The 15,654-nt window shown below is 38.1% G+C and overlaps 1 protein-coding gene across 2 annotated transcripts; it reads right to left on the bottom strand.

Annotated features, from left to right (window-relative positions):
- Positions 1-401: 401 nt before the first annotated feature.
- LOC111338744 (tRNA (cytosine(72)-C(5))-methyltransferase NSUN6) lies at positions 402-12,043 on the bottom strand. Of its 2 annotated transcripts, XM_022945266.2 has the most exons (11): positions 11,901-12,028; positions 11,275-11,334; positions 10,163-10,309; positions 8,128-8,317; positions 4,721-4,877; positions 4,035-4,195; positions 2,462-2,502; positions 1,960-2,107; positions 1,396-1,556; positions 1,027-1,152; positions 402-603 (listed from the first exon to the last, which is right to left on the bottom strand). In XM_022945266.2, the coding sequence occupies exons 1-11, from the start codon at positions 11,979-11,981 to the stop codon at positions 427-429; spliced, it is 1,449 nt and encodes a 482-aa protein (XP_022801001.2). In that variant the 5' UTR covers positions 11,982-12,028; the 3' UTR covers positions 402-426. The 2 variants fall into 2 exon arrangements, with proteins under 2 accessions (XP_022801001.2, XP_022801002.2); XM_022945267.2 differs by lacking the exon at positions 11,275-11,334 and having other exon boundaries at positions 11,901-12,043.
- Positions 12,044-15,654: the final 3,611 nt, after the last annotated feature.

Below are 15,654 nucleotides of genomic sequence, written 5' to 3'. Positions count from 1 at the left end.
AATCCTCATTGGGCGGAATGGGAGGGGATGGGAGGGGAAGATAACAACAGTCCCCAACTCCGACGTTACTGCAAGAAAAGTGAGTTGGGATGTGGGTGCGTCAGTCATGGTTCTACATCTTGAACGTTTCATATACCAGAGAGGTTGATGACGACTTTGTTACAAACGGAAATCGGGAAAAATTGAACTTCTTAACGTATTCTTTCAGCCGTTCGCACACAAGTGATAACATTTGAATTTCAACTGGTTTAAGAATTAAAGGAAAAGGGAGCAAAATCAAACCCTGTTTTTGCATTTAGCCATTGCTGTAAAACGTCTTAAATTTATTTCTTCCGCCTTCACGACCCGCCTAGGTAGACTGGTCCGTTACTGAACACAAAAAATTTATGCAGGCAAAAAACTGATTTTCCAGAATTTTTATTGATTTTATGAACTTTTCTTTTTAATAAACTTAGCAATAAAGAAACCAATAGTATCTTCATTAGACTGAGATCGTTCTGTGTCCATAGCATTAACTTTAGTCGGATCAAACCGCTGTACCAATTGACATTCATCATCTGAGAGACCCCAGTTAGGAAGACCTGGTCCTCCTAGATGAGGTGTCTGTGGGAAAAAGATACAAAAAATCAACTACGAAAAAGATTACGAGCAGTCCTTCTTTCTCAGCAAAGTCCGTCGCGCGGGTCCAAAAAAAAAAGTGAAAAAATAAAAATTTTGTTAAGTGAGAGAGAGTTTGACTCCTGCGTTGTGCTCACAACGCACTTTTAGGATGCTTCACTCCCAGAGTTCGGTAAGGCGCGCGAATCAAAACTTGCTTCTATCTTTTTTTTTTCTTGCTGATTCTTCTTGGACTCGTGCGACGGACTTCAACGAAAGGAGGTAACTCAAGTTTTTTATTTTCAATTCGTGACCCACAATTTACCAAGACTAAAATGAGTTTCTGTTACATAAACCGGGGCTAAATAGTGCATCAGAGGTGCAATCCCTGATTGAATAACTGTTTTCAACTGAAGAATGGTACCTAACCTGTTTATCTAGTTTCAGGCAAGGAAACGACTTCAGAGCCCAAGCAACTTGTTCCTCATTTTCTTGTGGAGTTATGGTACAAGTGGAGTAAACAAGAATTCCTTCCTCCTTTAATAACCCCACAGCCTACAAGAAAGCAAAAAACTGGGGTGAGCACAGGGAACAAAGTAAATAAAATCTTTTATTCGCTCGGCACGACTTTTAAATGGGCGTTAAGTCATAAAAGGTTTCCTTGCTCTTATCCAAAATGATCTCCTGAAATCACCTGCACTGGTAAGTTTGCAAAAGCATCCTTCGTCTCAACGAAAATAATGCAAAATACTCTCATCAACACAACAGTTAGGTGTAATCATCTTTTTTTCAACTTACAGTAGTAAAGAGTTTTCTTTGTAGCCTCGGATAGGACTGTAACTCTTTCAAAGTCATTCGGACAAAAAACTGAGGACGCTGACCTAAGGCACTGCAAGGCGCATCGAGAAGGATACGGTCGAATGTACCACACGGGTAGGGTGGAGACGCCGATAGTAAAGCTTAAGAGGAAGCGAAGAGAATTATTAATTTAAAGGCGATACTCATTCACGTGGAGGGTAATGGTGAAGTACACCTTAGTTGTTCTTGATTTTTCTTTTTTTAGTGCGCTCTGTGATTGGTTAAATAAACTCGAGCCACCCTCCCTACCAATCAGTCTTCTACTTTGAAATCTCATTGATAAACTATATTTCTCATTCTTCTCCTAAATTCCTGTGATCAGTCGTTGATTGGGTTTGTCAGATTACTTTTTGAGGAAATTTCTATCCAGACTTTCCTTTGTTACCAAAGAAAACAGTACATCTCAGATTAATGTTAATACAATATTGAGCACTTCGTTCCATTTCCAAAATTACAACCAATTGTCCGTAACTGACACTTTTTTAGAAAGCAAAATATACTTACTGTTTTCCCTATTACAGTGTTTCTCAGAGTCGAGAGACTTGACGCCATCAAATACAAAACTCTTTACACATTGAATACAGAGCTTTTCACAGTTTGCTCTCAGTTTGGCCACTTTTGGTTCGCTCTTGTCAAAAGCAATTACTACGCCCTGAGAAAAACAGAATTACGACATGAAGTTCTTTAAAATAGATCTTTAGACAATTCAGAAAAGGGGTAAAAGAAGAAAAAGTATTGATAGTTAAATACCTATGATCCCAGGTTTCAATTCAGAAACATACGATGCTCTCAAATATGTCTAACTTAGAGGGATAAAGAATTGAAGTAGGAGGCAATGCATTTAGATTGAGGAATATTCAACCAGACGCATGTCTTAGAGGTTTTTTTCTTTTACTGTTTATCACTGACTTATCTATCTTTTATTTTAACAAATCCTATAAACGTAGAAGAGAGGAAAAACTGACGCTACACTTAATGACTAGAACATTCCTCTTAAGAAACACACCTCGTCTCTCATGAGAGAGGCCAAATGAGTGGTTTTTCCACCTAAAAAAAAAAAACAGATTTATGTTTTATTTCAAAAATAACTTATTGGCCCCATTGCTTCTCGATCTTTTTGTAAGGAATAGCCAAATTCACAACTATGGTACCAGAACAGCCAGTAATTATCGAACGCATTTGTGCCGTACAAATGCCAAGCAGTTTACAATTCTCTACCAAGGTCGGTCCTAAAATTTGGAACTCTCTTCCTATTTCAGTCACTCGTTCGTCAAACTTTCTCAGCTTTAAAACGAAATTGCAAGAGTTTTCACTTAAATAATCACTGAATTGGCCAAGCCGCACATTCGCAGCACTTTTTCTTTACTTAATTTATTATTGTGGGTGAGGTGGCTCTCCCATAAGCCTAGTGGCTTCTTGGGTCTCCTCGCCTTCTAACTGTTATCGCTGTAATTAACTACTTTTGATTGTTAAAATAAGCCAAGTAAAGATGATGATGATGACAGATGTAGTGTATTGTGAAAACACTTCATATATTCTAAAACAAATTGAATTATTTTCCCTTCAAATGACATCTTTGTCTCTGTTTTTACAATAAAATTTTCTGTAATTGTATACAATGAACTAAATGTCAACAGAGGAGTGAGTTGGTAGCATACTCCCAGTTGTTGGTTATGATTCTTGTATGTAAACACATATCTAAGAGGTGCAGAAAGCACACTTTTCTCGGGACCAATAGTTCAGGGTTCAACCCGAGCAGGAATACTGTTCTTTATAGTTCACCACTAAATTTTCTCCGATTCTTACTGGTTTAAATCGATCACGTGACGCGATAGTGTTCATCCGTGGAGAGACACTATCAGCCCATTGTGCCCGCCCGCGGAAAATACCCGGATGGATAGTGCCCGTCCGCGGAAAATACCTGGATTGATAGTACTCATCCGTGAAAAGTTTTGAATAGTTTGACGGCCGCGAAGTTAGGCAGATCGGAAAAACAGTGACTTTTCAATTCTGACAGGTATAACGTATTATTTAGCCAATGTACGGTTGCGAATTATTGACATGCGCTGAGGAAAATTTAGTGGTAAACAATAAAAACAATAGAGTGTTTATGTCTCGGAACTATCGGTCTGATAGTTGACCCTTGGAAATTTGATGTTCTTAAAACTAGCATATTTTCCCTCGAATCTTCGCTTCTCGGGCAAATATTTGTTTTAAGAACATCAAATTTCCGCGGGGCAACTATCAGCCGATAGTTCCTCGACAGAAACACTCTATTGTTTAAATAGTCTCCAGCGAGACACTTTAACCTCCCAATGCCTCTCTTCACTAACAGGTATTCATGGTAACTTTCTAGGAAACTTATCAAAAAAATATCAAGAGGGAGGTAGAAGGGTTAAGCATGTTAGATCGGTATTCCTTTCGGGGGGAGGGTAGCAAAAATCATATTACCCTCAAACTTAAGACACCAGGATTAGCCCTGGTAATGACTGGCCACCAAGCGTGTAAGATCTCACGACTTTTAAGTTAAAACTTAACCCATTTCCAAACTACAAGGAGGCAGAGGATTATCTGTTTACCTGGGGCAGCACACATGTCTAAAATGACATCACCAGGTTGAGGATCCAACACGTGACCAACCACTACAGATGGTAAGTTTTGAAGGAACAGCAGCTGAGGAAGAACTCCACCCAGTGATGGACATCTGAACAAAGGAGATGTCATATGAACCGCCACACCACTAGAAAGAAAACAAACAAGCACATCAACCACCTCCAAGGCTGACAGGCCTTTATGCCTTAACTCCAACAGTTATAAGCTATTACTGCCTTAACCCCTCCCCAAATAAGTTGCACGTAGTATATGTGCCTCAATTACCTCTTCCTTTGCAAACCCTAAGAAAGAAATTCAAGCAGATACAAGGTACATTGTTGTAGAAAATCTCTTTCGTTTTTTAATTCTAAATTACAATTTTCCTCCTACTCTCTTCCCTTTGTATTCTTTTTGTATTTTTACAAATTAGCCGATCAAATTAGCCAATTGCGTCAAAGATTTTTAACCTTGACAACGAAAATTGACGTGGACATTTTTCTAGCATATCTTTTGTTGCTTGTTTCAATGGAGTTCGTTGTTTTATCTTGGCTTTTGAGTTTTCGTTCAAGCCAATTTGTTCTCCCTCTACTTGTTATCCCTCAACGAATTCACAAAGTCAGGTTTACCACAATAAGAATAATAGATCTCTACTTGCAGCTAAAAAAAAGATTACCTCACATTTTCTTGGGAGCAGAAAATATCTTTTCTGGCAAGAACGGCAGTTCCGTTTCCTACAAACACCTTGTTACCATGGTATTGTTTGGTAAGACCTTTACGGCATTTCCCTTCCAGATCGGCATAAACCGAGACTGTGTCTCCACTCTCCATGGCTAAAAAAATCAATGTTAGATAAAGATAATCTGTTAAGTTTTCATGTCATAATGGTACCCACTAAAAAACCAGATACCGCTCTGTTTCTGCTACATCTCTGCTCATGTAGTGACACATTAGACTCAAATCGAGGAGAGGTTTAAGAGAATAAAAATCAAGAGGCATATAAGAAAGAACTTAAAATTAATATAAGTTAAAGGGTACATACAAGGCGGTCTGAGTAATAAGGCTGCCAGAGCTACCCAATATCTAATTCACGCCCTGAAGCCACCAGTTAGGAAAACTGTAACTCCTCTTAGATCAGCATTTACCGTAGTAATTCGATTTAGCGCCCTCGTTCAAATAAGTGCTCCCTCTCTCGTTAGAGCCCCCCTCGAATTTGCATAAACGACCTTAATTCAATAAGTGCTCCAATTCTGTTTATGTGATAGGACTGGTTGAGTACATTCCCTACTTTTATTATGCGAACATTCTCTGTATCATTTTTACCTTTAGAGTTTCTATCATTTATCCTTTTTAGATAAACATCAAAGCTTTGTTTCGGACATTAACATCCTGCTGTTTCTCAAAAAAAGAAATAAGCGCCCTGTCCCTAATAAGTGCCTCTGTTTCAAATAAGCACCTTCCCTAGAGGTACCATAAAGCGAAATAAATAAATAAATAAATAAATAAATAAATAAATAAATAAATAAGCGCTCCGGATGCTAAATCGAATCATTACGGTAAAATGGTTTCCCTGAGAAAGGTTGTAACCAAAGACAATATACACTAAAAACGTTTACCCGAATTAATCAAACAGAGTTTCCCGCCGGGTAAAGCTTACTAGACTGGAAGAAACCTTACCACTATAAATTTGCGAAATAGAGAACTTATAGGGGCTGCATCAGCACACAATGACTACAATATCTCAATTGCGCCTTCTTAGAACGTCGTGATTTAGAGATGAAATAAGGTGTAAAACCGATCAGATTGCAGCAAGGGATGGCGTGCTTTTGGATTCGTCGAGATTCGAAGAGTGACACAGTTTTGTATTGCAAAGTCATGTTTGTTTTAGCGTTCTACCAAACATTGTTGACATGATGGTGTTTTCTTGAAAGTTTTAGGTAACAAGTTTACTCACTAAAAAATCAGTTATCTAATTCTGCAGCTATCCTAGTGTCTATCGGCGTTTGCAGCGAAGTTTTTGGGAGTTACACGTTCGCGATCGTTCATCGAGCCTCCAATGTCCTTCTTTGCTCCCTCTCCAAAATCAAGAAAACCGTCAACATTTGTTATCTAAGATATGCAGTGTTTCGTTCGCCAAAAACGTGACACGTTGAATCTGTATTCATCTTGGTGTTTACTTTATATATCACCTCTTCCGGCTCAAAAGGGCCTGTTTAAAGGACCGACCGAAACCTTTCCCTCGTATTTTCTGGGAGACTTTTAGTAATTTGTCAGGGTAATTTCGAGTCAGGATAGTGCATTGAGATAAACTGATTAAACTTCTCAAAAGGGCCTGCTTTGTAGGACTAACCGAAACGTTTCCCTCGTTTGTTTTAAGAGACGTTTTGAAATTTGTCGACGTAATATAGAGTCTGGATAGTGCTTTGAGATGAACTGATTAAACATTGCTTCTAAAAATCGCCAAAGTGCATCACCCCTCACTCCTGGGGCTAAGGAGGAGACGGTGACATGCGCGGGTATCCGGCAACCTTCTGATGTTGCACTTGACGACATTGAACTGGGCTCAACAATTTCCCTCAAGTCCATAAGTACAGGAGAGTACTTTTCTTTGCTTTCTCTTAAATCCTCATCGCGTATTCGCCCCAGAATAATGTTAATTTTCACTCGATGGTAAATCTACAGAGTAAAGATACACTTGAAATCATGGATGACTTTGTAGCTGTACTTTTTTAATGACAAAAACTAACGATATATATCACATCTTTAACGGCACGCGTGTATTGGTTCACACCTTTTAAGGTTCTCACCACCAATTTTTCCGAGCAATTTTCGATAGGAAGTGAACGTGTTCAAGAGACAGATGGACTTCCTTCAGGATGTACGCAACCACCTTAAAAATGGTCTTACAAAATCGTCAAATTCAGAAAGTATCCACCTGACTTGATTCAGCATCTGTTGTGCTTTGGGCCTATAAGTCGGACTACTTTTTTAAATCTAAACATACACAATGCCGTTTTAATACGCAAAGAAAGTACATCAACATGTAAATTTCATTTCGAAATTGGTTGGCGTTCGAGGGGTTTAGTGTTCCTGTTTTTCCGGAATTTTACACGAGAGAGTCGGAAGAGCTTGGCGGGTCCACGATAACTATGGAGCGCAAGACCGAAGATAAAACAGAAAAAGTTGTTGACGTTTCAAGTGACGTTAGCTGTAGCTAGATAAATGTTTTTACCAATCTCTGTGGTCTTTGTATTTCAGTAGTTACCACTAAGTCGAACTTGAGGTATCTCAGAAACATTTATTTTTATTTCAGTACCGTAAAGAGGAAGAAGAAGATGTCATTAAAAATTCGGATCCTGCTGAGGGAGGTGCGTACTTTTTTGTGCTGAATATGTTTGTTCTCGCATTGCAACCTATTATAACTCTTAACTTGCGTATGGCCAACGCTCAGAAAAAATACACAACCGTCGATGAAACAAAGCAAAATTATGATATTATGAAAAATTGTAGAAGCTTTTATTGATTTTAAACTTCCAACCATTTTAATAGTTTTAAACCGTAAATATTTCTTTTCTTGGCAAAATTTGTTGCAGTTGCCTTGTTATAAACCAATGTTTTTAGTGTATACTGTTTCTGCTATGGGCACAATGTTTGCGACACGTGTTTAAACTTCCTGTTTACAAAATGGCAGATGCTAACAATGGAAAGAAGTCACAATAAACAAGTGCTCAGAACATCCCATGCCTTTTTTTTAATTATTTTACTCATATCATACTGCTACTAACACTCAGGTTTGATAGGAAAATGTTTAAATCTTTTGAATAAGATGAAGGCGTTCAAAATCGAATAACTATAAGTGCCTAGCCTCAGAAGTGCCTTCTGTCAAAAAATCCAGCCGGCAAACACCACTCTTTCATCTGTCAAATTTTGCTAGGAGTTGGGGCTTAATTACATCCCTGCCTGAGCAATTTGCTTGTTTTCCATGACCTTGCTTTTTGTTTCATTTTTATTATCATTTGAACACAAGAGTCCCATTTAGTGGAGTACTGACAGAAAAGATATCAAAGCAAATAACATACTCACAAGGATGAGCTGCCATCACCCCTGGAACATAGATGTCTGCCCCCCTTAGTATAGCTGCCCCACAGTTGGAATCAACAATAATCTCCTTTGCAACTGGCAAAAGATCAGTATCTGGGCCAAATCCATGGATTAACAACACATCTTTTAATTGGTCATGCTGGATCACTTTAAAATGATGATGTCTTCCTTCCTTCAATCAAAGAGCAATTAAATCATTATGGCACAACATATATTTTGAGAGGTTCCAGATCTTGTTTATTTTTTTGTTGTCAATTTGAATGATCCTTTATTAACATAAGTTACATTTAAGTTCACACAGCAACCAGGTGGACAATCAGACATGGTGTGATGCTAGTCTGGTTTGACGATTTAATGAATGTAACCGAAATTACGATTTATCGACCCAACGTTTCGACACTCCCGTCTAGTGAAAGGGGAAAGGGAAAGGGAATGATTTGATACCTTAATAGTAGCATAGGCTGAATTGCTAAGGGCTACAGGTTGAGATCGGACATCAGCATTATCAGGCGCCTCTGGCAGCCGCTTTAGTTCATGTAACAACCTCACCTTTTCCCCCCACGCATCCCATCCCAGGGGAGGACAACCATCACACAGTAATCTCGTGTGTGGGAAATTAACGTCTCCTACCCCTAACCCTGCAGGAGACGGGACCTCCATTTATTCGTCCTTATCCGAGAAGACTAGAATATCTATCCATTTCATTGATGTTATAGAAGGGTAGCAAATTCTCCTCGGTTATTTTAAGACCATGAGTATTGCTCCAGCTGGGGCTCGAACCCTCGACCTCAGGCACAACACAATCCGGTGCTCTAACCAATTGAGCTAACCAGGAGGCGGTCAGTGAATTGAAGGCACTAGACAGGAATGTCAAAACATTGGGTCAGTGAATTGCTAATTGAGCTATATTCATTACATCTTTAAACCAGAGTGGCATCAAACCAAGCCTTTAGTAACAAGTTGTACCTCAAGTCATTCAAAGATTGAAATAAACATGAACCCTTTCACTCCCACAAGTTACAAAGACAGAATTTCCTCTTATAATATTAATGTATGATCTGGCAAGCAAGAGACAAGAATAAAGATAAAAAATTAGGGGATTAGCTGTTGATCCAGTACCAAATTCTACAAGCCAATATCATAAAAACTATATGTCAGAAACGTAAGCAGAATTACTAATGAGATGTGAAAGTAAAAAGGTTGAGTTACACTTAAATAATTTGGTTTTATCAACTGTCATTTAATCTACATTTATCAAATGAGTTGATAATGTAGATTGGCTACAGTAAAGCTTTTAAAGCTGACCTTTCAAACATCAGCTCTCTAAAGCACCACAGTTTCTTGAAAAACTAACCTTTTTTATTCATTGCACATACACCAAATCAAAATAAGGCATCCAATTTGAATTGCCATTGTTCTGGACTCACTAGCCTCTCACACATGTTATAATCCTTTTGTGTTTCCACGTGAAGAAGAGGCTAGTAAGTCCAAAACAATGGTAATTCAAATTGGATGCCATATTTCGATTAGGTGAATCATACTAAATTTTTTCAACTCCTGGTCAACTCAAAGAAAGTGTTTCCCAATTTTAAACCAAATCCAACACTGAAAGCAAGTAATAAATACTCATAAGGAACCAGGCCATGGCACCTCCACCATGTAGACCCTCTGTTTCCAGGTTGTATTGGAATTTGAAGGGGTATCTTTTGTCAGGGGAGGAAACAAAAGAACCATAAAGAGATACAGCAAAGCAAGTTTAAATGTGAATGCGACATCAGGTTCTCATCAATGTTCCATCCCAGCTTTAGGAAAGTCAAATCCTTTGTCCCACCCACCATCACTGTTCTAGTTGTCATTGACCCTAACTGAAAATAAGTAATTACATTCGTCTACACTTTCTCTTACACAACAACACCATACTTCATCTAAACCATTGTTGCAAAAGGATTTTTTTAGAATTTATGGAAAAAATAATCAGGGGACTAGCTTCCTAAATAGACTTTGCTTTCACATGTACCTTCTTCAAAATTTTCTGTAATTCCTGCTGTGCATCATTAATTGTTGTCTTCAGAGTATTAACCCTCACAATGGTGTACAAAGGTGGAGTAACAAGTGCCTTCAATAGCTCATCAAATCCAGTTGTACTATCACTAAGGTCATGCTCCTGTCTTAACAAAAGAAATTTACCTTGAAGCATTTTATTTAGGATTTGTTGTTGGTCCATGTCTTAGAAAAGTAGAGGGTGTTAGGTATCACGTGCAGTCAGTAAAAGTTAACTCTTTGCATCAGTATGCATATTCTCCATACTGAGTTTCACACTGGGGGAGGGGAAGGCTCTGAATGCCAAATATTGCAAAAAAAAAATCACCAAATAACACAATACTTCAATAATGTGTCTAAACTCAATGTCATGGCAAAAGCACTTGTCTGTCTGTTATATTTGTATAGGTTATCACATGATTTCGAGTGCAATTTGGAATAAATAAGCACAAGTAAATTTTTTCAAAGGCTAACAAACTTGCATGAGCCCGTAGGGCGAGTGCAATTTGTGGTCTTTGAAAAAAATTTACAAATGCTTATTTATTCCAAATTGCACGAAAAAATGTGATTATGTATTAATAATATACATGAAAAAATACGAGGTAGCTTCTCACAACTACGCAGAAGAAAAGCACACACATCACGTGCAAAAATAATTTATTGAAACCCTGCAAGTGAAATTGACCTTGACATTGACCTTGACCAATCATTCTGACCAATCAGAATGTTTGGTTTGTTTCTTTCTTTGCACTGAATTAACCCTCTTCTGCACTGAATTAACTCTCTTCTGCACTGAATTAACTGAAAACTGCATTCATCTTAACCAATAAGAACTGAGAAATTTTTTCATGTATATTATTAAGCACAAAAAAACACAGAAACAGTTAAGAATTTGTCAATGAACCTTTCATCAGGTAATTGTCAATTTCAGTCTGTTATCAAAACAATCGGAAACTGGAAAAGGTATGGAAAATGTAGGAGGACTTGAAGGTCACCTTTTAATACCACCCAAGATGCTAAAAAAACACATCCTGCAGGTTCAGAGAATACTGCAAATTACCCAAATACCACAAGAAAATTGTCCATTACCGCTATACTGCTAACCCCAATGTCGTCCTCCACACTGTTTTCTGTACATTTTCTAAGGGGCTGACAAGGAGACTATGCTTAACAATCACAAGTTTCTTAAGTTGGTGATCATTTCCTTTCTTCTCGTGACCTTGATGTGTGATTCAGGGTGATATTGTAAGGAGAAATTAGATGCTAGTCACTCTTACTGGTCGAAAGGTTGATAATTAAGTGGCAAAGTTGACCCCATGTCTTAGGGAGCGTACAAAACTCAACCTCGCAAAATTTTAAAAAATTACATTAAGTCTGGCAACTCACTGAAGAAAGAACGGGGATGGGTACATGAAGTTAACTGGGGTGACCAAGACCCTCTCCAACAAATCGATTGATGAGGATAAAGCAACAGCAGAGAAACTCCCAGCAAGCAACCAAAAAAATAGACACCACGCTGCAAATAATATCCCTAGCATTACATCTCTGTAAGATAACATACATACACCTGATAATTGAAAACGTTTTGTTTCGCCGGTGAAGCACTCCATCAGGATCGTCTCAACGCTGGCCAAGACTACCATATAAATAGTAAATCACTTCTGATTCCCTCTAAATTACTATACCTAGAGGAAGATTAACACACCATCAATTACCTTGGAAATACACAGGGAATTTCTCAAATAGTCTTCAACTTCTGGGACTGAGAAGGTCAGCTTTGTAAGACCGTAAGGCATCCTAGATGGCCGCCATGTTTTCTTGATTAGTGCCCAGGTTTCAACGACCGACCCTTCGTCCCTTTACCCTCCCCCAAGAATATTTCCTATATCTTTCTGTTGATCTTTTTAAACATACACGTGTTATATAACGCTCGTTTTTAAATGAAAATTATACCCTTCTTGCACTTATTGATGAGGTTAGGGGGGCTATTTCTCACAACAAAGTCTATAGAGTCTCTATGGCTGAGTGGTATAGTAGAGCATCAGAGCGCGGAATCCAAAGGTCGAGGTGCGATTCCTCCTGGCGACCCTCCTGGGGACCCCCTGGGGATCCTCCTGGATTTGACCCGTAGTTACTAAAACAAGGAATGGCCCACAATGACCTACAATGGCCTACAATGACCTACAATGGGCTACAATGACCTACAATAAGCTATAATGACCTACAATGAGCTACTGTAAGATCCCTGTAATGAAGGAAATGAGGATTTTAGAAAAAAGGCAAAGAAAAACAAAAACAGGAGACATATGTGCATTAACGTAACGTGTTTGCTTTTTGTCTACTGAATAACAGGCCAAATGATAACAGAATTTCTAGCTTGGAGATAAATTTACGGTGTATTATAATGAGACATGTATAATGACGATAATGAGATACAATGAATATATGAAGTTCATATATTTTGAACTGCGGTATTAGATACGTATGATGCACGATCCTCGCAGTAGATAGCGCTATTTATGCAATAGCGAAAATCAGACCTGAAAAAAAAAAAAAAAAAAAATCAGGCCTGTACGGGACTCGAACCACTGACCTCTGCGATACTAGGGTAGAGCGTTGGTAGAGCGCTGCCCTAGTATCGCAGAGGTCAGTGGTTCGAGTCCCGTACAGGCCTGATTTTTTTTTTTTTTTTTTTTTTTCAGGTCTGATTTTCGCTATTGCATAAATAGCGCTATCTACTGCGAGGATCGTGCATCATACGTATCTAATACCGCAGTTCAAAATATATGAACTTCATATATTCATTGTATCTCATTTATCACTTTTACGGGTTTATTACGAATCAACTTAACGGCCTGCTCCCAGTTGGCTTGTTAGCTCTATTGGTAGAGCGCTGCACTAGTATCGCGGAGGTCAGTGGTTCGAGTCCCGTACAGGCCTGATTTTTTCAGGTCTGATTTTCGCTATTGCATAAATAGCGCTATCTACTGCGAGGATCGTGCATCATACGTAATGACGATAATGATGAATAAAAAATGCGAAAAACCTCTGACTTAAGATGTCTTTGAGGGTCTTATATAACAAGACTCCCATAATTTCACACTATCAGGAGGCTATGAGTCGTATTTGGCATGTCAACACCTTTTACTCATTGATATTTTTAAATCAAAACCATTAATAAGGTCACGTATCACAGCGCCGCGAGACTATGAGACGTATTTGGCCTGTCAACACCTTTAACTCATTGATATTTTTAGACAGCAAAACAAAAAGGTCATCGCACCATCACGAGGCTATGTCAGTCTTCTTTGGCACCATTCACTCTTTTTACCCATTCTGTGTCATCTTAAGTTGCTGTCGTCTTGCGTAAATATCTTGTGTGGAACAGATCATAAGCTTGATTCATGGAATAATCGTGGTAGGTTTATTCATTAGTTATCTTTATTTAAACTTTTTCGCCTAATGACGAACCCACGCGCAAAGTCACCCAAGTCACGCCACAATTTTTCGTAACACTCATAATAGCTCATTGTAGCTCATTGTAGCTCATTGTAGGTCATTGTAAACCATTGTAGGTCATTGTGGATCATTTTAGGTCATTCCTTGTTCCCACGGTAACTCATTGTAGCTCACTGTAGCTCATTGTAGGTCATTTCAGGTCATTGTAGATCATTGTAGGTCATTGTAGGTCATTGTAGGTCATTGTAGGTCATTGTAGATCATGGTAGGTCATTGTAGGTCATTGTAAGTCATTTTAGATCATTGTAGGTCATTGTAGGTCATTGTAGGTCATTGTAGACCATGGTAGATCATTGTAGGTCATTGTAGGTCATTGTAGATCATTGTAGGTCATTGTAGGTCATTGTAGGTCATTGTAGGTCATTGTAGGTCATTTTAGATCATTGTAGATCATTGTAGGTCATGGTAGATCATGGTAGGTCATTGGAGGTCATTGTAGGTCATTCTAGGTCATTCTAGGTCATTGTAGATCATGGTAGGTCATTGTAGGTCATTGTAGATCATTGTAGGTCATTGTAAGACATTGTAGATCATTATAGATCATTGTAGGTCATTGTGAGTCATTGTAGGTCATTGTAGATCATTATAGGTCATTGTAGTTCATTGTAGCTCATTGTAGCTCATCGGAGGTCATTGTAGGTCATTGTAGATCATTGTAGGTCATTGTAGATCATTGTAGATCATTGTAGGTCATTGTAGATCATTCCTTGTTTTGGATTTGACCAGCGTTTCGACCGGAGATGGAATTCATAGTGGAACGAGCAAAGTCTTAAAACAGACAGTTCTTGAACAAAGAAGATAAGACATTACGTCATCTTTTGTCGCGTAAGCCTGACCAACTAAGCTATCAATTCAACGGGCTTATACTATTTTGCGAAACGAAACGAAACGAAGCGAAACGAAATTGTACTGTTTTGCGGAACGAAACGAAACGAAACCAAATTTTGCGAAATGGCGTTTTTTCGCCTTTATTTAGCAAATATGTCCTTTTAGTCCGAAACTAAACGTGTCCACTAATAAAATGATCAATATTTCTAAGAGCCTGGTCACCTCTCATTTCATTAACCATAATAGGACTCGTTTCGCAAAGTAGTACTTTTGACAGAATTACTATTTTGCGAATGGCGTTTTTTCACCTTTATTTAGCAAATATATCCTCTTCGTCCGAAACAAAATGTCTAGTAATAAAATGATCAATATTTCTAAGAGCCTGGTCACTTCTCATTTTATTGATCATAATAGAACTCGTTTCGCAAAGTAATTTTGACAATTTTACTAAAAGACTTTTGGATATTTTGGATATATCAACAAAGCTGAAATGGTAAATTGGCCACCGTAACGATTACAAAAGCTGACTGAGTTCTACAAAGGGATATAGGGGATCCTTAATGTAGAATAAGAATCGATGTAACTTTGTTCTCATCCATATTCTTTTAAATTCTGAAATGTCACTTTAATGTCATCATTAAGCTTGTTTATTGAAATGACCTTGTCACGGTAATATAGTGACATGTGATTTTCCAAATACGGAGGCATTAACACGCTGGTTGAATGTGATGTGCAAATTAGTCATAATTAAGAGCGAAATGATATTTCCCATTAATTAATCGGCTTGCATTTTCCGCGGCTTTCTTTTCCAAGAAATCTTTAAACAAAGATAATATGGAAATGAATCTTTTAAAAGTGTAAAGCCCTGATTTTTTCTCATCAAAAACTTGTTAACTGATGTTACATGTAAAGATGACTCAGAGTTTCCTCAAAAGACATTTAAACCGGAAATTCATTCTGAAAGAAATACAGGGTAAATGGTTGGTGAAAAGCTACCGTAATGAAGATTTAAAATAATGATGGCTAAACGTCGATCACGGCTTTGAGAAAATGGAAGCTAGAAAATTTAATTATTATCTGGCAAAACTAACATATCGGTGTGAACGTCAAGGCCCGGTTATT

Source organism: Stylophora pistillata, chromosome 8 (assembly GCF_964205215.1).
Source record: "Stylophora pistillata chromosome 8, jaStyPist1.2, whole genome shotgun sequence".
Lineage (NCBI taxonomy): Eukaryota > Metazoa > Cnidaria > Anthozoa > Scleractinia > Pocilloporidae > Stylophora > Stylophora pistillata.
This window is presented reverse-complemented; position numbering and strand designations above follow the sequence as displayed.